The 27,689-nt window shown below is 42.7% G+C and overlaps 2 protein-coding genes across 6 annotated transcripts in view; one reads left to right on the top strand and one right to left on the bottom strand.

Moving 5' to 3' along the window:
* RARS2 (arginyl-tRNA synthetase 2, mitochondrial) overlaps positions 1-2,335 on the bottom strand; it is a 43,600-nt gene extending 41,265 nt beyond the window's left edge. Inside the window, exons 1-3 of one of the 2 annotated variants that reach the window (XM_075414398.1) lie at positions 2,129-2,335; positions 1,079-1,152; positions 362-467 (exon numbers count right to left, since the gene is read on the bottom strand). In XM_075414398.1, coding sequence (XP_075270513.1) covers positions 362-467; positions 1,079-1,152; positions 2,129-2,335 — 387 coding nt within the window. Of the gene's footprint in view, positions 1-361; positions 468-1,078; positions 1,153-2,001 lie in introns of both variants that reach the window. The other variant, XM_075414397.1, reaches the window with a different exon arrangement.
* The window catches only part of ORC3 (origin recognition complex subunit 3), a 42,832-nt gene continuing 17,418 nt past the window's right edge, over positions 2,276-27,689 (top strand). For 3 of the 4 annotated variants that reach the window (XM_075414394.1, XM_075414393.1, XM_075414395.1), the window contains exons 1-11: positions 2,276-2,357; positions 4,512-4,566; positions 7,253-7,350; positions 13,883-14,027; positions 15,318-15,422; positions 16,200-16,354; positions 20,284-20,420; positions 22,549-22,708; positions 23,518-23,631; positions 25,483-25,616; positions 26,063-26,126. In XM_075414394.1, the coding sequence (XP_075270509.1) occupies positions 2,334-2,357; positions 4,512-4,566; positions 7,253-7,350; positions 13,883-14,027; positions 15,318-15,422; positions 16,200-16,354; positions 20,284-20,420; positions 22,549-22,708; positions 23,518-23,631; positions 25,483-25,616; positions 26,063-26,126 (1,191 nt within the window). In that variant the 5' untranslated portion in view covers positions 2,276-2,333. Of the gene's footprint in view, positions 2,358-4,511; positions 4,567-7,252; positions 7,351-13,882; positions 14,028-15,317; positions 15,423-16,199; positions 16,355-20,283; positions 20,421-22,548; positions 22,709-23,517; positions 23,632-25,482; positions 25,617-26,062; positions 26,127-27,689 lie in introns of those variants that run through there. The other variant, XM_075414396.1, reaches the window with a different exon arrangement.

Genomic DNA, 27,689 nt, shown 5'->3' with positions numbered 1-27,689 from the left:
GCCTGTCTGACCCACAAGCTAAATTCCTCTATTGCCATCCCAGTGCTGGATTTTTCTGTCTTTGATTTTTCAAGCCACTACATGCTCAATTTTTTCCTCAAGTTTTGCGCAGCAGTACAGAGATACCCTCCTAACTTCACAAATATTATTCACTCTCAAACTATTTGAAAACAGCAATTTCACATGAACCTTAACTGAAACTGCTTCTCCAATTCCACGTGAAGATTCCGTGTACAGCTGCATTAGGTGCAGTCATTAAACTACACACGCACAGAGAAAGACTACCAAGACTACCATTTCTTGTTGCACCTCTAGTCTGCAGTTATTTCATCAAATAGATAAGATTAATGCATTAGCATACCCTTTCAGCTAGCTTCTGAGCTTGAAGCTGAAGATCTTGTGCTGAACAGTTACCAGAACTGTCTTCTATTACAGAAGCAATGGAAAGCTGGAAATCAGCAACATGCCTGAAAAAAAAGATGAAAATCAGAAAAAAAAAGTGTTGAAATGATGGGAAGATTTGTCAGATCCAAACTGACTCTGCATATGACAAGTCTAATCGGCAAACATAAACCAGTCACAGATACTTGAAAGTTCACTGTGTTTAGAAAGATGCAACAGAAGGCCAGATATTACCCTTACTCTAACTAATACACTCAGAAAGCAGATATGGTGAGAACATAATTTCAGAACGCACAAAAATTATGTTCATGAAGAAATGTAATTTACTTGCTAACATTATTACACCTCTCAAGCAGGACACTGAAAAATAATCCATAATAACTTCACGTTGGTCCTAAGCAGTTTCGCATTCAGATCATTCATGCTGAAACATTTGCCTCTCAACCACTGCCTATAATTTGTAGAGCTTTTTAAGCAATTATAATTGTTTTGAGCTTGGTTGAAAAAATACAGCAGTTAGGTTTAGGTATCTTCTTATCATTGGACTGGTATACTAGCTTAGGTTTCTTTTTTCTGTATTTTCTTTCCTAAAGTCCTGTTAAGCTCTTGCAACAGTACGCACAACAGAAAATAACAAAACATGGCATAACATTGTAAGATAAAATGTAAACACTACCGTTTTTTGGAGACTGGAACTGCAGATATGGACTTTATTAAATTTTCTGTTGGCAGATCCAAAACCTTTGAAAGCTAAATTTGAAATGAAGAACAAAGTGGCATAAGCAAAAAAAGATCCAGGAAAAATACAGCTCGCTGTTTAAATACTCGTGGGGGGATGCACCATTTATATCTGAAAGCAACTTTCAACCCAGGTAAAAAAGCAAGTATTTATTAACTATTACAAGCAATACAAAAAAACCCCGAAAAACAAACAAAAAAAAAAACCCCAATACAGCTCAAGAAATGTTAAAGGAGCCTTAGAAAAAGTAAGACAAACCACCACATACAGCTGCAGGTTTCCCCCCCAAGTTAAGGATCCCATCAAACCCTCGCACGCCTTCATCGACCTATGTAGTCGCCACACACCTCAGTGAGCTTATCCCGCTCACTGGGGGACCACCTGGCACGGTGTGCGCCTCCTTGTTGTGTGAGCCTCACTGGGGGACAAGGAGGCTCACACCGTGCCAGGGCCTCACCAACGAGCTACCAATGGCTTCCCGCCAATCTCCCGATTAATTACCGCCGGGCTGAAGCCCACGGGGCGGGGAAACCGAGTTAAGGCTTTAGGGACTGCGGCACGCGCGGTAGGAGGCGGAGGGGGCCATGAGGGGTCCGTGAGGACTCCCCGCTCCCCTCAGAGCGCCCGCCGCGGGCCGCGGGCGGAAGGGACACCCCTCACCCGCGCGTGGGGGAGTGGGCGGGCCCAGCCGCCAGAGGGAGGCGGGGCAGGGAAGCCCGCGCCGAGCCTCTCGGCGCCGGGTCGGGCCCACTGTGAGAGGCTCGGGGGGGGGGGGGGGTTGTCTGGGTGAGGGCGCAAATGGTAAGTCTCGGTTAAGGCGCGCCCCTCCTCCGGCCAAGGTGCGGGAGGGAGCGGCGTACCTGGGAAGCGATGCTCCTCCGAAAGGAACAGGCTGTCATGGCTGCGCCGCCAGGCGGAAGGTCGCAGCCGTCCCTTCCCCCCCCCCGCCTCGCCTTTCCGCCCGCCCAGGGGCGGGCTGGGTCGTACCATTCTCAGAACGGGGAGGAATCGCCCATTGGTCCCGCTTGGCGCGGAGGGGGGCGAGCAGAGGCGGAGAGGGCTGTCCCACTGCGCGGGGGAGGGGGGAGAGCGGCGAAGCCAGCGCGACGGGCCCCTCCGTCTCTCTCCCCCTCCGTCAGCGGCGGGGCCGCTCGTCCGGTACCGCGCGGGCCCGGGACGCGAGTGGGGCGACATGAGCACGTGCTCCGTCTCCAAGGTGAGCGGGGGGGGGGAGTGGGTGCTGCCCTCCAGACGGCCGCCGGGCTTCGCTCCGGGCCTGGTGCCGCGGCGGGCGGGGCCGGCGTCCCCACGGCGCTGGCTGCTCCCCGGCCTCGGCGGGACGGGGGCTTCGTCCGCCCGGGGTGGTGCGCTCCGGGCGCCCTGAGGAGAGCGGCGCGGGTGCTGCCCCGCCGGCTGGCCCCGTCGCGTCCCCGGCTGCTCCTCTTCCCGTCGTCGTCCGCCGCCGTTTCCCGCCTCCGCTGCGCCCAGGCTCCCGGTTGCTCCGTTCCGCTGTCCGGTCCCTTCCCTTGCTGTGTCAGGGCTTGGTGGCCTCTCCGTCCGTGCCCTGACGCCCGCTCGGTCCCGCTTTCCCCAAGGCGCTTTTTCTCCTCATGGCAGTCAGTCCTCCTGCCTTGCTGCGCGGTCCTGCTGACGCACGAAGGGCGTTCGTACTTGGAGTAAACCTCACGTAGAACTGAGCAGTAGGGCTGTGCTTTTGTTATTTGGCCTCAAGTTGCGTCAGGGCAGGCTTAGATTGGATACTAGGAAAAATTTATTCACTGAAATAGTGGTCAGGCATTGCCACAGGCTGCCCAGGGAGGTGGTGGAGTCCCCATCCCTGGAGGTGTTTGAAAAATGTGTGGATACGGCACTGCGGGACATGGTTTAGCAGGTATGGTGGTGTTGGGCTGATGGTTGGGCCTGATGATCTTAGAGGTCTTTTCCAGCCTTAATGATTATACGAATTCTATTTCCAGCTGAAGTCTGTTGGCATCTTGCTGCCGCTTTGAAACACTAATTACGTCTTACCCCAAAACTAATTTGGTGGAGAAATAAAACTAAAAGTGCTGTCACTCACACTTAAATATCCATTATCGCCTTGATATTATTTCTGAGCTGAAGGCCTTTATCTGGCCTGTGGTTAAGGTTAGCAGTAGGGACAGAGGGGACCTTATAAATGCCTACAAAGATCTTAAGGGTGGGTGTCAGGAGGATGGGGCCAGACTCTTTTCAACGGTGCCCAGTGACAGGACAAGGGGCAACGGGCACAAACTGAGGCACAGGAAGTTCCGTCTGAACATGAGAAAGAACTTCTTCCCTCTGAGGGTGACGGAGCACTGGAACAGGCTGCCCAGAGGGGTTGTGGAGTCTCCTTCTCTGGAGATATTCAAGACCTGCCTGGACAAGGTCCTGTGCAGCCTGCTGTAGGTGACCCTGCTTCGGCAGGAGGGTTGGACTAGATGACCCACAGAGGTCCCTTCCAGCCCTGAACATTCTGTGATTCTGTGATATAAGCATCTCCATTGAGAAATATAGGATTGAATCAGTCTGTTTATCTGTCTTCAACACGTGTGTGTTTCCTTCCCCTTTGCTGTAGCGCAGGAACCTCACAGTGAGAGTTGGGGCATGCATATGATTTCTGATATACATGAAATTAATTACTCAAAAGAGTTTTTGTTTGAGGGGGTAAGGGGAGACACTTCAGATTTTCTAGAGGAAACAGGAAAAAAATCTTCCAGAATTCAAAGCTTAATACTTGTGTTTTATTTCTTCCTGCTTGGAGCCAGCGTTTTTATTGATCTGAACCTTTTCTAAACCATTTGTCATTCTGCTTCTAAACATCTTTCTTTTTCGAGTTGAGATGCACTTTTCCTCTGTAACTAGGGTGTCATTGGCTTTTGTAAGTAACTTTATGATACTCGTTGCATTATTCTGGATCATCTTTTCTGTTTATCCCAGCCTCTCATGCTTTCTTTGGTTTGTTTTTAACTGAAACTGTACTGAGAAAACTCTATGCATGTGTCCCCAGGGAATCGTTTCCTCTTGATTCTAAACTCTTTGGAGGTTGTGAGGTGCTTCAAATAATCTGCTGCTGTTCTAGTTGATGGTTAAATTGAAGAACATAATGGAAAGATGAAAAAGTTCCTCCCAGGTATGCTGGGATACAGCTTCTACTAGTTTCCAGCTTGAAACGGGAATATAAAGGAACAACATGCAAATTGATATCCTTAAGATGCTGGCAATTCAGTTCGAATTGTTGGTTTAATGGAACACTGAAATTAAAGGAGAATGAAGTGGCCTCAGGAGCCAGTCAGATTGATGCTCATATTGAAGTTTTTTTGGGTTTTTTTTAATTTATTTTATTTTCTAGGGCTGCTTTGTTTTTAAACCAAGTCCAAAGAAGAGAAGGGTGTCTCATGAAACAGGTTAGTGCATTTTGATATATATTGCTATGCTTGGGTTAATCCTGGAAGGTTCACCACATCTGATTGAATTCGGTCATAGCTGCATGTGGATTTCTGTTGGTCCTTGATGTCGATATGGCTGAAAACGCGTTTCTTCAGAGGAACCCCAGCAAATTGTTGGCTAGTGTAAATGTTTTTTTCATCTTCAGCAATCAAGATCATATAGCTATCTTTGCAATTTTCTTTTTTACAGGAGAACTCCTTTCCATGCTACCATAAATTGTTCACTAACTGACGAACTATCTAAAGAGTCTGAATGAGGTGCTTTTAAGCTGTGGGACTCAGTAATTATATCCCATTCATAAGTCTCATCATATTCTCGGTAGTTTGCCTAAGTTGCTTGAGGAAAAGAAGAAAGAAAAGCCGTTTGTGACAATCCCATGGCTGCTGTCCTCCACTAGTGTTTGTTATATATATTTTATTTTCTTCAGCCTCTATGTTGTGTGTACAAGTCTCTTGTCATTTGAGAGAGACTGAACAGGACTTGTTGGAGCCACAAATAATGCTGCTTAAATAGTTGCTATTTGAGACTCAGTTAGGAAACTTACTGTTCTTATTCCCAGGTTAAACTTTTTGGGGCAGCACCTGAGCTGTCAAAAGGTGTGACAATTTGTGTTAAAAAAACAGGGAGGGGAAAGTAGTAAGGCGAGATTTTTGTGGAAATCACCACAGGCTCATTCATTACCAGAGGGACTTACTGTAACACCTGCTTTAAAATGAACCCCGAATTTTTTTTTCCATAACAATTGGCACATCAGTAGCTCAGGGAATGAGAGGCAGGGAAGTAGAATCCAGTCTGTCATTGCAAGATAAATAAACCAACAACCAGGACCTGTGCACTTGAACCACATCGAAATTTTACCCCTTACTGGATATTATCTTTTCATTTTTGCAAGATTAGTAGTGCTTGGATAAGTCGTACTAAACATGTTGTTCTAGCTAGCAAATGCTTTGAGACAGAAAAATAAATTTGACTGAACTGCACCTAAAAGAGAGGCGGAAGGGAGCTAGTTTGGCTGCTCATAGCAGCTAGGTAGAATGGTGTTCTAAATAAACATTACTTTGATGTGCATCTGTCCAGTTTGGAAGCCCAAACCTGTCAAGTGTGAAGTTTCAGTTGTGAAACTTCCCAGCAGGTAGTTGATAATGCTGTTGCATCACACGAGGCCTTCTGTGCAGATTTGCACCTGTAGTCTGAGTTTTGGTAGTACAAAAAGAATGTTACGCCTTGGTATATTACCGGTAATGTGGTGGCTGGATTTTTGTTAACTAAAAGCCTGAGACCTGTGTAATCAGAGTGGGTTATGTATTTTAAGTGTTTTTTGTTAGGGATAGAAATGAGATGTGTGTTTAGGGGAGACGATGAAAATGGAGGATGTGGGATGCCTCTTGTTTGTCATTTACAGAGCTGTTTTGGGTGTTTTTAATGCTTTGAGAGATTGGATCCGCTCATCAACCAGCTCTTTTGTAGAGATCAGACCACTGCTGATGCTCCATTGAATGGCCACTAAAGGCACGTTAATGGCTAGCAAATTTATTTTTTTATATGCATACATTTAGAAGAAAATCAATTGTTATGTTTAATGTCACCTTGTAACAACAGTTAACAGGCCATTTACTTAACCTTCAGTCTTTGTGTTCTTCCAGGTGGTGTTAGTGAAGCATTAAAGGTACAGCAGGCCTGCTAAATGCATGCTGGGAGGAGAAGGATGGTTCCAAGCCTGTACTGCTTTTTATTTATTTATTTTTTTTTTAAGGGAACTGTAGACTGTGTGAATGTGGTGGAAGGAAAAACAATGAGAAAAATATCACTCATACTAGTTTCTATTCAGTATCCCATTTTATTCCCAGCTCTGTCTTTTCTTCTTATTTGGAAGCTGGTCGGGAGTTTGTATGCTCACATCTGTGAGGCAGAGCAGCACCTGGGAAGCCAGATGTATTCAGAAAATGTGCCAAGACATTGCTTTACCAAAACGGATCTGATTCTCCTTTTCTTTTTCAAAAAGAGCTTGTGTAGAAGCGAGAGGCAGTTTAGGAGTGAGCCAGAAATGTAAGCCTGGTTTGTGCTTAGAAGTTGTGGTAGCATAGTTTTATTGGTTAAATGTATTTAGAAAAAAGAAAAAAATCTGTATTTCATGTAACCTGACAGTCCTTTGCCAGTATACCTTATTATTTTCAGGAAATTGGTGTTAGCTGCTTCTTCCCTGGGGAACAGAAAGGATTTTCATGTATCTATTCTTGCAAGCCTTTATGGTTCATATCTGACGGTAATAGTGAAGGAGGATTGAGTATTTAATAGGTGAAAGAGACCCGCAAGCAAAAGTCTTTTTTTTTTTTTTTTTTTTTAAATTTTATTTTAATAATAAAGACTGTTTGTTTTGATTTGACCTTTAGCTCATCTGGGACTTGAGATGGAAGCTAGTTCTTTACCTTTTGCCTGCATACTTGGGTAATGGATTCTGCTTTTTCCCTCGCTTATTCTAACAGATACCAGCAGTTAATTGGTTAAGAGAAAAGTCATCTCCCGCAGATATATATGTATATTAAGATGATCTTGTTTCAGCCAGGTGCTTTGTGGTGTTCTCAACAAAAAGTGTTTTATTTTAATAATTTTATTTGTGCTTGCCTTTGCTCTCTGTCTTTCTAGTTAATGATTTCAGAGAAGGAAGCAGTGATTCAGAGGATGCTGAGTTGCGATCTGTTGCTTGCCAGTCTTTATGGAATCAGATCAAATTGGAAACTGAGGTGAGTCTTGCACCTAGTACTAAAGCAGCGTTTTGTATTTCTAACAACGTTGCTTCCTTCCTTGTTTCTGGAGATCTTTTATTGCATGCTTACAAGGGCAATTAGTTAAAGCAATAAAAGGGACAGAAATATTGACTGAGACTGAAATCCCTCCCCAGAATATAAAATAGTAATAATAAATGCATCAATTACACATTACTTCTAACCACAGAGCTACATGCTTTTGATGCTTCAAGCTGGTGCTTCTAAGCTTCTCTTCTTACTAATTATCCTTTTTATTAATTCCTGGCATACTGCTGTTTTCTGCCTTCAATTCAGTTACGTGCTTGCCAGCCCTCTGAGGATTTTAGGCTGCCCTTGACCTCAGTGTTACAGAGTTCATAGCAGTCCATGATTCACAGTGGATTTGTGTGAATACAACTGCATGGATATCAAATACTGAATGACACAGCTGCAAGCGTAGTCTACTGAATTAGTATGGGCAGTATCAGTGGGGTTATCTGGTTAATTTTGTACTGAACTGTGGCCTCCTAATCCTTGTGTGTTAGATGGCATGCTGTTGTTGTGTCCCTACAGCCAGCTGGCTTGTAGTACAGTATGAATGATTGCTTCCGTACAGCAGCGATTTCCTCCGCTATTCAGTGTCAAGGATTCTGGGCAAGCATTCCATATGCTGTTGGGCTCCAGACATTATGAGATTTTTTTTTTTTTTTTTTTTTTGCAAAGTTTGTTTTGGGATGTACAGTAGAAGCCAGCCGGATGTAGCTTACAATCTGGACCCTTGGGCTAAACTCATAAATTCCTCTAATTCTGTTCCTGCTGTTCCATGATCCATCTCACTTTGTCTAGTCGGCACACTTTTCAAACCGTAACTAGCCAGGCTGTGCAAAACAGTGCAGTACGTAGTGGTGCTGATTATAGAGAGAACACAGAAGTTTGTGGAGATATATTTGGTGTCTTCCTGCCAACTGCTTCAGCTTGATGGATTAGCTACCAGCATTGGCAGTAAAGTTGTCAGCTGCACCAGAAGCTGCATTGGCAGCTACCCAGTGGACTATAGGGAATATGACATTCTGTAGATAATTCTGGAAGACCTTTTCTTGGATCTGCTTTCTTTGGCACAGAGTTGTCAAGGCTTTTGAGACAATGCTTCTGCATCACCAATAGTGGCTGCAGGATTTTCAGGTTGAAGAAGTGGTGGGTTATTTTCCTAGTGCTCTGCAATGATTTCTCCCAGAGCAGCAGGCACAGCCCATCATAGTGAAAGCCTCCCTTAACCACTCAGAAGCACAGAGCCATTGCCATCTGGAAAATCATTCTTTCACAGAATGGTAGGGGTTGGAAGGGACCTCTGTGGGTCATCTAGTCCAACCCCCCTGCCGAAGGAGGGTCACCTACAGCAGGCTGCACAGGACCTTGTCCAGGCTGGTCTTGAATATCTCCAGAGAAGGAGACTCCACAACCCCTCTGGGCAGCCTGTTCCAGTGCTCCGTCACCCTCAGAGGGAAGAAGTTCTTCCTCATGTTCAGACAGAACTTCCTGTGCCTCAGTTTGTGCCCATTGCCCCTTGTCCTGTCACTGGGCACCGTTGAAAAGAGTCTGGCCCCATCCTCCTGACACCCACCCTTAAGATCTTTGTAGGCATTTATAAGGTCCCCTCTGTCCCTTCACTTCTTCAGGCTAAACAAGCCCAGCTCCCTCAGCCTTTCCTCATAGGAGAGATGCATTCATTCCCCTAATCATCCGTGTAGCTCTCTGCTGGACATTCTGCAGTAGCTCCTCATCTTTCTTGAACTGGGGAGCCCAGAACTGGACAGAGTACTCCAGATGGGGTCTCACTAGGGCAGAGTAGAGGGGGAGGAGGACCTCCCTTGACCTGCTGGCCACACTCTTCTTAATGAACCCCAGGGTGCCATTAGCTTTTTTGGCAGCCAGGACACCCAGGTCCCTCTCCACAGAGCTGTTCTCCAGCAGGTCTGCCCCAAGCCTGTACTGGTGCATGGGGTTGTTCCTCCCCAGATGCAGTACCCTGCACTTGCCCTTGTTGAACTTCATCAGATGCCTCTGCACCCAACTCTCCAGCCTGTCCAGGTCTTGCTGAATGGCAGCACAGCCTTCCAGTGTTTGCACCACTCCTCCCAGTTGGTGTCATCAGCAAACTTGCTGAGGGTACACTCTAACTCTTCATCCAGGTCATAGAATCATAGGTTGGAAAAGACCTCTAAGATCATCGAGTCCAACCATACGCCCAACACCACCATGCCTACGAAACCGTATCCTGAAGTGCCACATCTACATGTTTTTTGAACGCCTCCAGGGATGGGGACTCCACCACCTCCCTGGGCAGCCTGTTGCAATGTCTGACCACTCTTTCAGTAACGAAATTTTTCCTAATATCTAATCTAAACCTCCCCTGACACAACTTGAGGCCGTTGCCTCTCGTCCTATCGCTAGTTACCTGGGAGAAGAGACCAACACCCACCTCACTACAGCCTCCTTTCAAGCAGTTGTAGAGAGCAATAAGGTGCCCCTTCAGCCTCCTCTTCTCCTGACTAAACAGCCCCAGTTCCTTCAGCTGCTCCTCGTGAGACTTGTTCTCTAGACCCCTCATCAGCCTCGTTCTCTGGACACGCTCCAGCAACTCAGTGTCCTTCTTGTAGTGAGGGGCCCAAAACTGAACACAGTACTCCAGGTGCGGCCTCACCAGTGCCGAGTACAGGGGCACGATCACCTCCCTACTCCTGCTGGCCACACCATTCCTGATACAAGCCAGCATGCCGTTGGCCTTCTTGGCCACCTGGGCACACTCCTGGCTCATGTCCAGCCGGCTGTCAACCAACACCCCAAGGTCCTTTTCTGCCAGACAGCTTTCCAGCCACTGCTCCCCAAGCCTGTAGCATTACATGGGGTTGTTGTGACCCGGCATTTGGCCTTGTTGAACCTCATACAGTTGGCCTTGGCCCATCGATCCAGTCTGTCCAGATCCCTCTGCAGAGCCTTCCTACCCCCAAGCAGATCGACACTTCCACCCAGCTTGGTGTCATCTGCAAACTTGTGAGGGAGCACTCGATCCCCTCATCCAGATCATTGATAAAGATGTTAAACAAGGCCGGACCCAAAACTGAGTGCTGGGGAACAGCACTTGTGACCGGCTGCCAGCTGGATTTAACTCCGTTCACCACCACCACTCTCTGGGCTTGGCCATCCAGCCAGTTTTTTACCCAGCAAAGAGTACACCTATCCAAACCATAGGCAGCTAGTTTCTCTGGGAGGATACTGTGGGGACCAGTGTCAAAGGCCTTACTAAAGTCCAGGTAGATGACGTCCACAGCCTTACCTTCATCCACTAGTTGGGTCACCTGGTCATAGAAGGAAATCAGGTTGGTCAAGCAGGACCTGACTTTCATGAACCCATGCTGGCTGGGCCTGGTCCCCTGGTTGTCCTTCGCATGCATGGTGAGTGCACTCAGGATGAATCGCTCCATAATCTTGCCCAGCACTGAGGTCAGGCTGACAGGCCCGTAGTTGATGAATAAGTTGAGTAAGATTGGGCCAAGTACTGACCACTGAGGGACACCACTAGTTACCAGCCTCCAACTAGACTCAGCATCGCTGATGACACCCCTCTGAGCTCTGCCATTCAGCCAGTTCGCAGTCTACCTCACTGACCACTCCTCCAGCCCACACTTCCTGAGCTTGCCTATGAGGATGTTATGGGAGACAGTGTTAAAAGCCTTGCTGAAGTCGGGGTAGACAACATCTACTACTCTCCCCCTTTCCTGTTCTAAATCTCCTACTCTTTGTTTTCTTTGAGTCTGTCTGCTAGGAGTTTGCCAAATACTGTCTTTTGTACTTTCTCCTCCTGGTGGAAGACAGTTCATCCTACGCTGACAAATTGATATGGGCCTTGCCTACCCAAGGGCAGGTTACCTGCAGTTACTTTTAGTGCTATATGTAGAGTTTTCCTTATCCAACTTCTGGGGTATCTCTGATATATTTTTTTTTACTAAGTTTTGAATTACCATCCTTTCATCCCACCGTTGGCAAACTGGGAGGTGATGACTGTTCTTACATATAAAATTGTGTGATAATTCAGGTTGGAAGGGACCTTAGAAAGCCTCTAGTTTGAACTCCTGCTCAAAGTGGTGTCCTCTGTGAGGTCAGACCAGGTAGGTGAGGGCTTTATCCAGTTAGGATTTTATTCTTATATACTTTCAAAGCATGGTGTAGTAGACCTGATCCATGGGCAGAATACCTGGGAAATGCGTGGCTTGTCGGTTTGTTCTTTTATTCCAGGGGTTCTGGTAGTGTGCTAAGGGAGCCTAGCAGGATATTCGCCAAAGTTTTTGCCACGGTACTGCTACCTCATGATTTCTTGGCAGGCCATGTGATTGTGCTGGTGTTTTCCCAGTTCGCTGTTATCTGTCTGAGATGTTGAGGAATGAATAGGATTTGACCTCCAAGTAGGTTGTGGCAGAGCACTCTTGGCCTTTTTATGTCCGTCATAAACTGTGCTGCAGTTGTGGCAGCGCCATCTTGTCATTTGGCGATAATATGCTTTCAGGCTTCCACAACTTGAAAAGCTGGCAAAAGTACTGCAGGAACTGTCCTTTGTTTTTTGGAAGGTAGATTTTTGGACCTTTTTTGTTTCAGTATTGGAAGGTATCCCAGTTTTGACCCCTGCTGTCAGCAATGGCCTTGCAAATGTTCTTATTATGATACAACTCATCAAGGGCTTTCAGAAACATTCCCTTCCTGTAAAGTGAGGAATTCCAGCTGCACTACCAGGATCCAGGTTAGAAACAAAAAGACTAAGTGCAGGGCTGTGATATGGTAATTTTAGCTCTAATGTTTTAGATAATGGTTTTCAGCCCTCACAACAGATAATTGTGACCAAACCTAGTGTTGTAGCAGGGACTGAACTTTCAGTTCAAATGACTTTTCCAGAGTAAGCAGTGTCATGCAAGTAAATGAGTTACACTTGAGGTGCAGAGCAGCCTAGTGTACTTTCTGGAACACTACCAAAGTAGTGCCAGAAACAAAATTGTTTTGACAAGAAGACTGGTGGATTTTACGAAATGTGTAGTGCTATGGCAGACTGAATTCCATCTTCACAAGTGCTCATTGGAAGAAAAAATATATACTGTAACCATGCAAAGTAAGGATTCAGGTGCTTCTTAGGGCAGCTTAGGGAAAACATGTACAATAATGATCAGAAGAAGCACAAGGTCTGATGGATTTTGAAGCAGGAGCTGAGAGCGTTGTTATGGAATGTATGGTAATACAGGAGCTGTTATAAAGCTGATGGTGTAAACTCTTCTTTTTAAAATTACATGTTACGGTTTCTTCTGAGTTGCCATAGAATTTTATCAGGTGGGAGCTCAGAAGTGCATAATCAACATCAGAAAGGCCAGAAGAGTACTTTTTAATAAGTAGAGGGTAAAAAGAGTAAGATTACTTTGTGTACAGTTTTATCAGTTGTTCAGGAAAGCAACAGGAACTCTTCTGTATAATGAGAATGGAGCTCAGGTTTTTGAGCAGGCAGTGTGTAATCCGGAGATGTGACAGCTCCTTTTGATAGCTGCCTCATCAATGCTGCTAGAGATGGCCTTTGCCACTTTGTTTAAAATCAAGTTCAGTGCTGTGTATGTCACTTCTTGTTGCTAATAAATCTTGATGATGATTTTAGTGGGGGCAGGGGTTTAATCTTGTTTCTGACATCTATGTTCTAGAGTATATACTGATATCCTGAACTTCAGAGTACAGGTTTTTTTGTCTGTTCTAGCAGAAGGCATATTCTTGGATTAGAGGCAGATATTCAAAGGCACATACATAATAAAAGAAATACAAAATGCTGACACTATATATCTGCCTTTAAAAGTTTTGTCTCCCCCTGCTTTCTCTCATCTTTCCATATCTTCCTGCATATACATGTTCTTGTATGAAAATCATCCTGAAAGGGAAGACAGTGTAGCAAATGTAGCAGTTGTGGTTTAGTATTTTTTCCTATAAAATATACTGAATATTTTCCTTTGTTTGTTTTTTTTGGGGGAGGGGGTTGTTTCTTTTTTTTTGCTTTCATTCTGAATTAGATTTGGATGGGATGAATGTTTACTCTCATACAGATTTCTCAGAAAAATGTTTACAGGTGTTTTGTAAGTCAAGAGGGAATGATAGGAATTTTCCTGAACATTCTTCCAGAAACTCATTATATTGTTTTATTCCTCCTATGTCACTTATACTTTGTCAGTATGGTTGTTTTTTTCTTCTTCTTTAAAGCCTGACAACACAGTTAAGCTTTCCAAGTTATTGTTAAGGCATTTGACCAGAACTTCCAAAATGGGAAATGTCTGTGTTTGCCACACAGTGAATAAATTAGTACATTTATAGTTCACAGGAAAACTTAGTGTTACTTAAATTTTTACCCTGGAGTTTTAAGTATTAAAAATTATGCAGGAAAGGGGTAGGAAAAGGAAGATACTCTGGTATTTCCACATTTTTATAAATAAAATCTCTCTGTGTTTGTTTACAGCAAATACAGGAAGACTTAAATAAGCAGTTATTTGATAACCTAGTAAGTTTTTTGGGACGGTCTCACTCTCAGTTCCAAGAGAAGACAACAGAATGGACTTGTCGGATGAAGTCCAGAGAAATCCCTGCTGCAGCTCTTATCTTAGGTAATTTTTTAAAGATGTTTTTTGTTATGTACATCTGCTTAAAACCGACACAGAGATCAAAGAAAAATGTATTGCTGACTTCCAGCAATTACTGTGAGCAAAACCAGCTTCAGAAATGAGAAGAGATTGGGCTGGGAGAAGGAAGCAGGATAAGATGTCCTTTCACTTTGTCTGTATGCATAATAGTGCAGTAAGGTAGCATCTTCCCTAAAGGTCTGTCTTGGGCAGCTGGTAGTGATTTGTTTTTTGTGTTTTTTGTTTTTTTTTTCCTGAGGCACTGGAGGTGCTTTGATTCTGTCCCTGTTTCTGCCACCAACATGCTTGGTGGTTTCTGTGACTAACTGCCGAATCATGCAGCTTCTGTATTTCTGATATACATGTTCTTGCAGTGCATCTTTATGTGTAGTAAAGCAGTGTCATTATCTTGGAAAAGGAGCAGAGGGTGAAGAAAATAGCTGAAGATCTTATTACTGAAGTTAGTGAATTTCTGAAGTCTTTTTTCCACCTCACCCTCCCTGCTTCTTTCAAAGGGTTATAGCTGTGATCCTAAACCTGGTTCAAGGCAATCTGGTTGCATTTTAAGTGGTTCATTTTAAGCAACCTAAAATCAGGGCTGTGTGTCAAATTTACCATGTGAGCACCAACAAAGCCTGAAAGGTGGTGTGTTTTTGTATGTAGTAGAAAGTGAGAAGTTCCTGCTCTGTATTTTCTGTGGAAGAAGCTATGAATTGCCTGCTGGAGGGGCTTGTTCTTTTTGATTGACTAAGGATGTTAACAAAGGCACTAAATACCGAGTAGTTCATAGTAAATTCAGACTGTAGTTCATACTAACTCATAGTAATTTTCCCTCTTACATAAGCCACTTGAGGATCCAAGTCTCAGGTATATGCACTGCTCTTCTTCTAGAGTAGGTGAGTTTCATCTTCTTGTCTGCAGGCCTTAGATGGCTATGGATGGCTTCTGAGGGTATGAGTAGCAGGGAAGTTAGAAAACCAGTCCTACTTCTTGCAAGTTTGCACCCTTGAGAAATCTTTCTTTGAAAAAAAAAAAAAACCCAAACTATATGAGGGGTCTTTGCAGTGATTCCCTGTTCCTTTTAATCAGCTAGTATTAACATATATGTCTAATCTTGTGCTAGTTTTTCATCTTTCCTCGTAGGTGATGTGACGCTTTTCATTCCTTCCTTGAATATTTGAGATATCTTCTGGTTTTTGTCTGCTGTTCAGTTTATTATTCAATCACTGTGGTCACAAATGATAGGAAAAATACTCTTATAAATTTGTCTTTTAGGTGTAAATGTTACGGATCATAACTTGACTTTTAGAAGTCTCTCAGAAGTCCTTCAGAATAATGTTACTCCGTATATAGCCTTGCTGGAAGCCAAAGATTGCCCAGGTAAATACTGCAATAGCTTTGCTTCTTCATCTGAATAGGCCATGAATTAACTAGAAATTCTTGCTTATGCCCCCAAATGTAAGAATAATGGGATGGTGGGATCTTGAAGACCTTCTAAAGATTTGCTCAGTCCCATGTTAACATAGCAGTAATGCCTGCTGTATTTTAAGAGGTATCCAGTTCTGTTTAAAACAATGAAGATTGAAATACTACTTAGTTGTAGCATAAATGTCAAGAGCGTGCTGCTCAGTGTATTGCACGTTGATATTGTAGGTTGGCTTTCCTCTTGTTTCATTGGACAGTGTATGTATGCATTCTACTTTTTAAATGCTTACAGTCATGTCATTACAGTGAGGGAACGGGTAGAATAAAGTTTTGTCAAACTCTCCTTGCTCCTTTTTTATTTTTTAGGTAAAAAGATTAAAATCCCTTATGGCAGCGTCCCCAGATCTGTGGGTTGGCTGCCTTATTTATTTTTGGGTCGCTCTTACAGTGTGTGGCTGGAGTTCAGGAAAGGTGCAGGGCCAACATCTTAACCTGAATTGTTGCTATCTAAGCAAATTAATAGGATAATTTTGATTGTATTAACGACGTGCATATCGTGAATACTTTAAGCATTCTGGAGCATGAGATGTGCATTCTGGAGAGAGAAGGAGAATAATTAGAAAAGTGAAAAATAGTAAGTAATAACTCGGGGTATTTTTTAGAGTATGAGATGGAGAAGTGTTACCGAATAACCAAATGCCTTTACTGTGTGTCTAAAAACGTATTGTGAAGGCATAAAAAATCTGATGCAGAAGCTGATGGGGCAGCTGATGAACTGCTATATAGATGTGGACTCACTGGAAGACGACGACTGTGTGCAGGTTTCTCAGAATAGAATACGTTGTTCAATGACTTCTCTTATCAACTGGTATGAGAGTGTAACAAAGGTATGATTTCTTTTTTTTCATATCACCAGTTTATAAAAATGCCTGACCTTTAGATGCTTTTAAAAAAGAAATTGAATAACTGAAATTTCTGTGCCATAGTGGAAAAAATGGTTAGATTTTCATTTAATACTAAGAAGTAACTGAGATTGTGGTGATTTGAATATAAATCTGTAACATATATAACAAATGTGGAGTTAGTTTCTGATGAGGTGTGAATGTCAGAATTCTGAAAAACAAGGGAAAAGAAAACAAACAAACAATGCTAGGGCCAGCAGTAAATGCCCAGAGCCTGGAGAAGGATCACAGGTCAGCAGGAGAGCACCTGAAGAGCAGCACAAAGGAACTCCAGCCAGTAAATCAGCTTTGTCAGGAGCCTAGCTGAAATGCCTCTAAGCAAACGCACGCAGCATGGGGAGCAAGCAAGAGGAGTTAGAGACGTGCACATGCCTGCAGGCCTATGGTCTTATTGGCGTCATGGAGACCTGGTAGGGATGGCACCTGTGACTGGGGTGTTGGAATGGAAGGATACAGGCTCTGTAGGAGGGACTGGCAGGGGAGACAAGGAGGGACTGTCGCCCTCTGTGTCAGTTAACAGCTGGAGTGTATTGTGCTCTGCCTGGGGATGGATGAGGAGCTGACTGAGAGCTTATCAGTCAGGATTAAAGGCAGAGTGGGGACAGGTGACATTATGGTGGGGGTCTACTACAAGTCACCTGACCAGGAAGACGGAGTGGACGAGGCCCTCTATAGACAGATAGAAGCAGCCTCATGTTCATAAGCCGTGGTCCTGACGGGGGGCTTTGACCACCCCAATATCTGTTGGAGGGACAACACAGCAGGGCATAAGCAATCCAGGACGTTCATGGAATGCACTGATGATAACTTGCTTCTCCAAGTGATAGAGGAGCCCACAAGGAGAGGTGCTATACTGGACCTTGCTCTCACCAACAAGGAGGGGCTGGTGGGGAATGTGAAGCTCAAGGGCAGCCTTGGCTGCAGAGACAATGAAATAGTAGAGTTCAAGATCCTTAGGGCTGCGAGGAGGGTGCACAGCAAGCTCGCTACCCTGGACTTCAGGAGAGCAGACTCTGGCCTCTTCAGGGCTCTGCTCAGTAGGGTACCATGGAATAAAACCCTAGAAGGAAGAGGGGGCTCAAGAAAGCTGGTTAATATTCAAGGATCACCTCCTCCAAGCTCAGGAGCGATGCATCCCAACAAAGAGGAAGTCAGGCAGAAATGCCAGGTGGCCTCCATGGATGAACAAGGAGCTCCTGGACAAAGTCAAACACAAGAAGGAAGCCTACAGAGGGTGGAATCAAGGACAGGTAGCCTGGGAGGAAAACAGAGAAATTGTCCGAGCAGCCAGGGATCAGGTTAGGAAAGCTAAAGCCCTGATAGAATTAAATCTGGCTAGGGACATCAAGGGCAGCAAGAAAAGCTTCTACAGGTCGGTAATAAAAGGAAAGCTAGGGAAAATGTGGGCCCTCTCTGGAAAGCAACAGGAGACCTGGTTACCTGGGATATGAAGAAGGCTGAGGCATGCAATGACTTTTTTGCCTTGGTCTTCACTGGCAAGTGTTCCAGCCACACTGCCCAAATCGCAGAAGGCAAAGGCATTAACTGGGAGAATGAAGAACCACCCACTGTAGGAGATCAGGTTCGAGACCATCTAAGGAACCTGAAGTTGCACAAGTCCATGGGACCTGATCACATGCATCCGCAGTTCCTGAGGGGACTAGAGGATGAAGTTGCTAAGCTACTGTCCATGATATTCGAGAAGTCGTGGCAGTCTGATGAAGTTCCTGCTGACTGGAAAAGGGGAAACATAACCCCCATTTGTAAAAAGGGCAAAAAGGAAGACCCAGGGAGCTACAGGCCAGTCAGTCTCACCTCTGTACGCAGCAAGATCATGGAGCAGATCCTCCTGGAAACTATGCTAAGGCACATGGAAGAGAAGGAGGTGATTGGTGACAGGCAACACGGCTTCACTGAGGGCAAATTGTGCCTGACAGATTTGGTAGCCTTCTGTGATGGGGTGACTGTATCGGTGAATAAGGGAGGAGCAACTGACATCATCTACCTGGACTTGTGCAAAGCATTTGATACTGTCTCACAGGACACCCTTGTCTCTAAATTGGAGAGACATGGATTTGACAGATGGACCACTTGGTGGATGAGGAATTGGCTGGATGGTCATACTCAAAGAGTTGCAATCAATGGCTTGATGTCCAAGCAGAGACCAGTGACAAGTGGTGTTCCTCAGGGGTCGATGTTGGGACCAGCACTGTTTAACATCTTGGTCAGCAACATGGACAGTGAGATTGAGTGCACCCTCAGCAAGTTTGACAATGACACCAAGCCGTGTTGCGCAGTCAACACGCTGGAGGGAAGGGATGCCATCCAGAGGGACCTTGACAGGCTTGAGAGTTTGGCATGTGCAAACCCCATGAGGTTCAACAAGGCCAAGTGCAAGGTCCTGCACATGGGTCGGGGCAATCCCAAGCACAAATACAGGCTGGGCAGAGAATGGATTGAGAGTAGCCCTGAGGAGAAGGACGTTTGGGGTTTTGATTCTTGAGAAGATCAGCATGATGTGGCAATGTGTGCTTGCAGCCCAGAAGGCCAACTGCATCCTGGGCTGCATCAAGAGAAGTGCGGGCAGCGCGTTGAGGGAGGTGATTCTGCTCCTCTACTCTGCTCTGGTGAGACCTCACCTGGAGTCCTGCGTCCAGCTCTGAAGCCCTCAGAACAGGAAAGACACGGACCTGTTGGAGTGGGTCCAGAGGAGGGCCACAAAAATGATCTGAGGACTGGAGCACTTCTCGTGTGAGGAAATGCTGAGAGAGTTGGGGCTGTTCAGCCTGGAGAAGAGAAGGCTGCGGGGAGACCTTATAGTAGCCTTCCAGTACCTGAAGGGGCTTACAAGAAAGCTGGAGAGGGACTTATGGACAAGGGCCTGTAGTGATAGGACAAGGGGTAATAGCTTTAAACTGAATGAGGGTAGATTTAGATCAGATGTAAGAAATAAATTCTTTACTGTGTAGGTGGTGAAACACTGGCCCAGGTTGCCTGGAGAAGCTGTGGCTGCGCCCTCCCTGGCAGTGTTCAAGGCCTGGTTGGATGGGGCTTTGAGCAACCTGGTCTAGTGGAAGATGTCCCTGCCCTTGGCAGGGGGGCTGGAATGAGAAGAGCTTTAAGGTCCCTTCCAAACCAAACCATTCTATGATTCTAAGTACTATTTTATCATATGTTTAACTGGGAACTAGAAGCTTAAAACACAGTATCAACTTCATGCCAGATGCTTTTCTCCAAGGAGTGCTGAGATGTTTTGTTCATTAAAACAAAACTTTAAGACAGAGCAGCCATCCAGGGGAAAGGCACCGCATTAGTGCTAATGGGCCATTATCTTATCTGCAGTCCATGCTACATTGACAAGCAGTGAGAAAATAACTTTCAAAATGTTTTTGAATCTTTGTATTTAATAAAACTAATGAAGTTTTAAGTTTTGTTTCTGTCATGAATAAAAGTTAGATTTGATTTTATGATGACTTCATCAAAGTAGTGTGTTAAATAAATGTTTAATGAATATATGCTCTTTTTATTACTGAGTAAAGATACAGGAAATGGGCAACGTCCATGTACACAACTCAAGTCGTCTCCCTTGGTCCCAACAGGATTTCACCAGTTCTGTCCCACAGAGCTACTCTTGTCTTTGTTGGAATGTGGGTTTTTAAAATTTGTTTATTCTTTGTACTTCCTGGTGTGCCAAACAGAAGGAAGAAAAGTTGTAATTCTAGATTCTAGTAGTTAGTACAACTGTAGCAAAAAGTCAGTCATGTCACTTTGGAGCATTCTAATACAGTAGTTGTGATTCAGTCTTCTCATTTTCCTGTCATCTTTTTATTAATGCATAATGAATGGCTTTATAGAAAACAGATTCTAAAACTCCAAGCAAAAAAAGAACTTCTGCTTCTAGACACTGGCAGTCTCCTCCAGTTGTAGTTATATTCAAAGACATGGAAAGTTTCACCACAAAAGTGCTTCAAGACTTCATAGTCATCAGCAGGTAACGTCACCTGAAGTTTAATTCTTCCACTTTACCCATTTTCTGTTTGCAGCTGTTTTGAAGTGTAACAATGAGGCCAGTGGAGAGCTGGAATCAAATACTGATGCTGCTTCTTTGCAGCAGCGATTGAGCAAAAACCTGTTTGCTAGGTTTTGGGGAAAATTATCCTAAAGCTAACTTGGGACTCTGAAGCAGAGTGCCCAAGGGCTGGGTTGAGATATTGGGTGGCTGATTTAATTCTTTACATAAGAGGATTTACTGTTACTAGTTGTTACAGAATTTGTGACTGTGAAACTAATTTTTTAAGATGCCTGGATCTTTCTTCTGTTGACTTATTAAATTGTTTTCAGAGTATATTTGTTATGTGACTACTGATGTAATGCTGCTTAAAGGTCACTGGCTTACTAATAGAGGAGTATGTAAAACTTACCCAGATAATTTCTCAATGTTGGCCAGGATCTGTAATATGTAGCTGACTATTTCAGGTGCTTCTGTGCTTCTGTCCTTCCTTAACCCGTCTTCCTCAATATCATCTCATGCATTCTAATAAAAAACCCATGCTGTTCTCCAAAAAGAGCATCTTACATTTAGTCCCCAGGCTGAAACTATAGTTTCAGCAGAATTGGGGCTGCAGTTATACAATTAATTCAGCTGCACTGTGCACACCTGACATTACCTCTAAACAAGGCTAGGCAACTCCACTTGCTGAGAGACCCACAATAAAAATATTTTTTTACTTCAGATCTGCAGTGGGTTCTCTGGGAAATATTTTAAGAAGTAAAAGCATAAATGCACAATTACCTGGAAATAAATAGGCTGTAAGGCAGGGGACAGTGTAGTTTTAAGTGTTTTTTAGGTGTTGTGTTTTATTTTACTTTTTGTGTCAAAGATAAATGCCTAGTTACGAGTATGTGGAATATAGATGAAGTGCAGTTCAGGGCTGTCAGTCCACTATTTGCAAATACACTTTTTTTTCATAGACTGTGTGTCTCTTCAGAAAAAAGGTTTAGAAGATTCAAATAAACTTGTAACTAAAGATTGTCTTGACTAAAGTAAAGTAGAAGATGGGTAAAACAGAAACTTGGAAGAGTTGCATAGTACTTTGAAAAGATCTTTGGGATAATTGTAGAGATTGGGTTTATTCTCTCCATTTCAGTCTTAAAACATGTTTAATAAGGGTGAAGTGGGTAAATGTGAGAGGTTCTTCTGGTTTGTTAATTGCGAGATTCAGTTTCTGTCCAATACTCTTTTAGGTTATCAGCAGTGGGCAGTAATATGTGAAGTTTATTGGCTTTATGTTTAAATCTAATAATGACTTTTGAGGATTTAGAGAAATGAGATAATTATGGGATAACAATTAAAACTCAAAGGTCAAGAAGTTCCTGTGGTGACAACAGAGGAAAGGAATAAATTGTCAATTTTAACCTAGAAGATATTTAAGATAGCAGAATTTGTATCTCCTTAAAACTAACAAAAAATGGAAAATAATGATGAAATAGTACTGCAATCACTGTATTTTGTATAATTTGTGTGCTGTTCACAAGCAATACAGCATTCAGTCCTGGGTATCAGTTCTCAAAGCATATATTGAAAAATTGTCTGAAGAGGAAGATTGAATCTGGACAAGCTGGAATTCTTTTTGTTTTGGTTTTTTTTTTAAGTATAATGGGAACATAGAACATTAGAGAGGTTTCATATTTTAAAATTATTAAATGGTGTAAAATTTGTAAGTTTTCTTGAGACTGTTAGCTGTTTAATATCTGTTCTTATTTTTTCTCTTTCTTTGAAAGAAAAACAAACAAACATAAGATTCAGTTCTCAGCATACAACTTCTTGGGAGGGTAGGACTAGTACAACATTCTAACTGAAAAGATGCTTTTTATGCCACTTCCTGAAATCTGAATCCTAAAATATAATTTAATTTGCTTTTCTACTTTAGGGCTTTAAATAGCTTTCTTTCTTTTTAATTTTACTCCACATCAAAACTCTTTTGGTTTACTGGCAACAAATCTTTTAACTGACTCCTTTCTGCATCTAAGCTCAGTGCTGTAGTAGGAACACAATGCATTTGTTTCATGATTTTCTGTAATGTAACTATTATGTTTTTCTCCCTTCCCCCATGATCTAGTCAGCATATCCGTGAATTACCTCTAGTACTGATTTTTGGAATTGCTACATCTCCAATGATTATCCACAGCTTGCTTCCTCACTCTGTTTCCTCTCTGCTGTGCATAGAGCTTTTCCAGTCCCTTTCCTGTAAGGAGCACCTGTCTACTATAATTGACAAGGTAATTTGCTTTCTGAATAGGAGGAGTGTGTGTGTATTCAAGCACAGTGTACATGTGTGGCCTTTAAAAGTTGGTTTTGAAATAGAATCTGTTCCTGAGAGCTGTGGACTTTGGATATTTCTACTCACAGCTGCAGAGTAGCTTAATAGTGAGAGCTTCCTTCTCATATTGAGACACACTTGCACATCTGCTTTCATCTTTCATTTACGTTGACATCTGTGCATATATACTTGGGCAGTTAATTACACTTTGACATTCCCACCTCTTCATTAAAGTAGGGCTTGGATTTGAGTTTAGTTTGTTCCAGAAAAAGATAGCTTTAAACATAGAAAAATTCAGCTCAGCCTGAATTTTGCTGCCTGTCAAAAATGAGCAGAGTTATCCAAATGGTCAAGCCATGTAGATGCTGTGCCTGTGCGATTCTTGGTGCACCGCTTTGTGCGGGATTTCCAATATCGCTGTTGCGCATGCTGAAATTAGTGATGTCCCTGGTTGTTACATCAATCTCTATTCTGTTGTTACTAATTTTAAAAGTAAGTACAAAAATAGTGTTAGGCAAAACTAACTTCAAATGTTGCATATTAGTAAAAGGTACTTACAAAAATGTGGTGAAATAGTAAACTGAAAATCAATCTTTGCATGGATATTTTAGTAGAAATATTGTTTTTAGAAGTTGGCAGTGCATTTAGTATCTCGGTTGAATGCTAACATATACTGAGAGTTGTATTAAATTGTGTGTATAAATTTTGCTGAGATGAATTCAGGAAAGAGTTTCTGCTATGGCTACTTTTCCTTTTTGTCTCCTTTAGCTGCTTCTGACATCCCAGTTTCCCTTTAAACTGGGTGAGAAAGTTCTGCAGGTTCTCATCAACATATTCTTGTACCATGATTTTTCTGTCCAGAATTTTATCAAAGGATTTCAGGTAGGCAACGGTAACAAGAACTCAAGTTATGGTTGTGAAAACAAAGGGTAATTACTGGGCACTAAAAGATTTCTTAGATCCTAATCTTGCTGTCACTGAGTTGGATGAAAAAATGTCTTTGGAAATAGTTTGGATCTGTGAACAGGTGAGTGTTTTAAAGTTAAAACCTTAACTGCTAAGGTTTCAAGGAAGAACTCATAGAACAGGTATGAATAAGCATGTAAAAACTCACTTGGCCACAAAAAAAAAAAATGTTTGAAAGGGTAGCCTGCCTTAGTGAGTAGAAGGACATATATTTTGCGGTAGATGAACTTGTAACTTCTAACACCCCTGGCAGAACTCTCCAGCTCTGATCCCCTGTACCAGATCCTTGTACTCCGGCTTGTCATGGTGTGGGAGGCTACAGCAGTGTCTCTTCCCCACTTGGACTCTTCTGGCAGTTTCTGGATGCACACTTCTTACCTTTTCAGGGAAATAGGAGCTGTAGGGTCAGTCACTTTTTGCCTCAGAGTAGGTGGTGCTTGTGCTCCAAGCAGCGGTGCAGCAATGTGGGAGTTACATTTGCTCTCTGAGGAGACAGTAGAAGACTTCAAGCTTTCCAAAAATAGTCTGTACAGAGCATGATAATTACATTTTTATTGGCTTATATAGATTGTCATATCTAGATGTATTTCTGTGTCTGAGTCTCCTTGTAGCTTTTGTGGATAGTGGACAAGAGTTCTCTGAAGAATTTGTAGTCCCTGTAATCTGTTTTAGTGCAGCATTATGAAATTGTTTCTTTCTTGCCTGGTTCCATGACTGAACCTGTTAGTAGAACATGCCCTTTTAGTGTCATATACCTTTAGAGTGTCTCAGATTCATTGATCTCTAAGATTCAATGATTACACGTGGGCAGGAGAATACCTGGCTGTAGTATGGCTGTAGTAGCTCTTCATGCAGACAGGCCTGCATGGGCTTGCATGGGTTTCAACTCCTCTTATTTGAAAGAGTCACCGGGATTTAATGGTTCCCCATTGGCCTGATAGGAAAATACAAGTCCTAGCCCTGACAGCACATGACTATGTCTTTGTGCGTTAAAAGCATTCAAGGACAAACCAGTTTCAGATCAGATTTCCTGAGTTAAGTGATAGATACAAGAGATCACCATCATCTCGTTATGTCTAGGAGTGATGTTAACTTTTCTGTCAGGAAGTGTCTTTCCCCTTAGACAGTTTTTGTGTTTTAAAAGTTTTTAGTGAGGTAGTCTGTTTGATTGGGATCTTGTTTTGTTTTTAAGAATAGATGTGACGAGTGTATGCTACTATTCTGCAAGGCCCTGATGCTACAAACATTTAGTGCAGCTGAAATCAGTGATAAAGCGCATTTGCGTGTGTGCATAGTAAGAGCTTAGCAGTGTATTTTTGTGTACGTGGAACAGAAGTTGAAAGTAGGATGTGATGAGTTGGCTTGTGTACAGTAGTTGCTTTTCATATCTTTAAGTATACTCTTTGTTATTAGTGAGCATTGGAGCTGAATATGTAACCTAAGGAATGCCGTACTTCACAGAAGTGAATAGAAAATATACGACAAGCTGTAGGTACCATTATATAAGAGGGGGAGAAAGATGAGGTACTGAATACAAACAGTGCATACAGCAAAAAAAGTAATTATGTGACTGTATTTAAAACTGAATAATCCGTGTCCTGTAGTGACTTCTGGAATATTTATGAACTGTAATGATTTTTTTTTTAAAGGAATATCATCACTACCATTGTAGTATATGGCACTGTAGTAATAAGAAAGCATTAAAGGGTAGCTATAGCAGGGAGGATGAATTTTATTAACATCACTGGTTCTTGCTTTGTTTTTCAGCTCTGTATTGTGGAGCACTTCTATTCCCAGCCCCTTAGTATACTGTGTTGCCAGCTGGTAGATGCTAAGAAGAGAGTAAATTCTTTATCACATGATCAGTGTGAAAACATTCGAAGACTGCCCTCTTTCAGAAGGTAAAAGGGGAAATAATTTTTTGGACAATCTTGTATTTAGTCAGCTTTAAAAAAGGTAAAAGGAATCTGTTAATGTAGTTCTGTGAAAACTGTAGATCACTTGTGCATATGTTTGTATAGCAAAGGTAAATCGATCAAAAGAAGGACAGTTCTAAATACTTTTGGGAAGCCTTAATATTCTGGTCTAGAGAGTACAGCTTCTGTGATGTGTAATCATTTGAACTTTTTTTTTCTTGTTCTTAATACAGAAACAAGCTATTTTATCTATAAATCACTTTTGAACTTGTTAAGCTGGCTTGGAGCATCATCTCTAAAGTTTTGGATTGGTCTTTCAGCTTGCTGGGTTTGACTTTTTGAATCTTTCCGAAGAAACCCTTATAGTAGCATAATCTTTTTGAATTTTTTAACTCTGTTATCTTTATATTCTTGTTTTTTCTTGCCATCAGGTATGTGGAAAGTCAAGTATCAGAGAAACAGATTGCACTGCTGACAACAGACAGCTACTTAAAGGTAAAATTTGAAGAATGTCTTTGGAGAGCAAAAATAACTTCCCCAATGTATTAGTTTGTGGGGCATAATAAAATACAAGACTAAGATGTATAGTTCCGCATAACATCTTTCATAAAGTACATACTGTGCTTCATGTCCAGTAATGGAGAACTGGGATCAGCTGGTCAAAATTCCAGATCTCTAGGGTTGCCAGGTGTACCTTTAAACAGAGCTGTACAACTTTTCTTACATCGACTTTTACCTATGTCTAGAAATATAACTACTTACAAATAAGGTTACAAGGTTTATTTATGGCCTGGTCTTTTAATGCTTACTCAGACTGACTTTCTTGGAAAGTCAGTGAAGTGTTTAAAGAACAAGTAATTTTGGACGTTATTTCATAAGCTCTTAATCCTCCATACCCTCTGTGTAGTTTCTGATTGAACTCAGTAGGGCAGTCTGGGTCCCGCGGCACACATTCACATTAGATGTCTTACAGGAGTAAAAATTTAATTTATGTTACATATTTATCTGAAGGTTTGTCAGGTGATTAAAGTCAGGCTACTACTATTGTGAGACCTTTAGGAATTCACCAACAAAGATCTGCTGGTTATTTTCACCAGCTGAACCACTTCCATTAGAAGCATTGCCCAGGGTAAAGGGTTTCTCCCAACTTCATCTCAAGTGTAGCTAACCTGTCAGGCAAGTGATACTACTAGAGATAAAGCAATTAATTTCTCCTAGCAGAGCTGCCTGGTCTGTAAGGACTTTTCAAGTGTGAAGAACAATATTAATGGCTGGAAGAGAGGTTGGTAGCAGGCAAGTTTGCAAGTGCAGTGCAATTATAGTAGTCAAGGCGAGACATAATTTATACATGATTTTATGATCCATAGTCTTCAGTGGCAAAATTAGCTTAAGCTACAGCTGTTTCCTTGCTGTTTATTCACACCTCAGCAGATGTGCCAGCACAACTGCTTGTGTGGCTGTGCAATGAATGTTCTCAGAGAAACAATGCAATTAAAGTAACTTGAGCAAAAAAAAGACAAGACTTAGGAGTTTTTTTGCTGGGTTGTTTCTGCAGAGTGATTTCCCCAGTGCCGTTCACTCTGCAGGTGCATAAATGCTGAGACAGGAGGAAGGAAGGACTGGGAATGAGCAGCTGAGACTCTTTTTCTTTGTTTAAAGACCATGTGATGGGCTGCTACTTTGAAAGTTGAATACTCATCAACTTAAACTTCATATGTTTTAAGCTTTGTAGGTTTATTAATATAGCCAGCATTTCACAAGCCTTACCCTGTAAGTTTGGGAAAGAAGCTGGAATTCTTGTGCTTATGTGCATATGAAGCTTAAGACAAATTTTAATGGAAGACACTTGTTCTAATCCCTACAATAGGGGCAGGACTATTATTGCATTGCCAAGCTGGCAGTGTAGTCTGCCTGGGGAGAAAAGGCCGTACTGCTGCATTAATAAGGTGCTGTTTCTTCTGTATGTCATACAAATCTACAGTATCATTCCAAACTTTGGAAACATGTTCAAAATCACTATGGTACTAGTTCATATAAATTTACTGTTCATGTTCAGGA

The sequence above is a fragment of the Opisthocomus hoazin genome, chromosome 2, assembly GCF_030867145.1.
Source record: "Opisthocomus hoazin isolate bOpiHoa1 chromosome 2, bOpiHoa1.hap1, whole genome shotgun sequence".
Lineage (NCBI taxonomy): Eukaryota > Metazoa > Chordata > Aves > Opisthocomiformes > Opisthocomidae > Opisthocomus > Opisthocomus hoazin.
The sequence above is the reverse complement of the archived record's forward strand: the minus strand, read 5'-3'. Positions and strand labels throughout refer to the sequence as shown.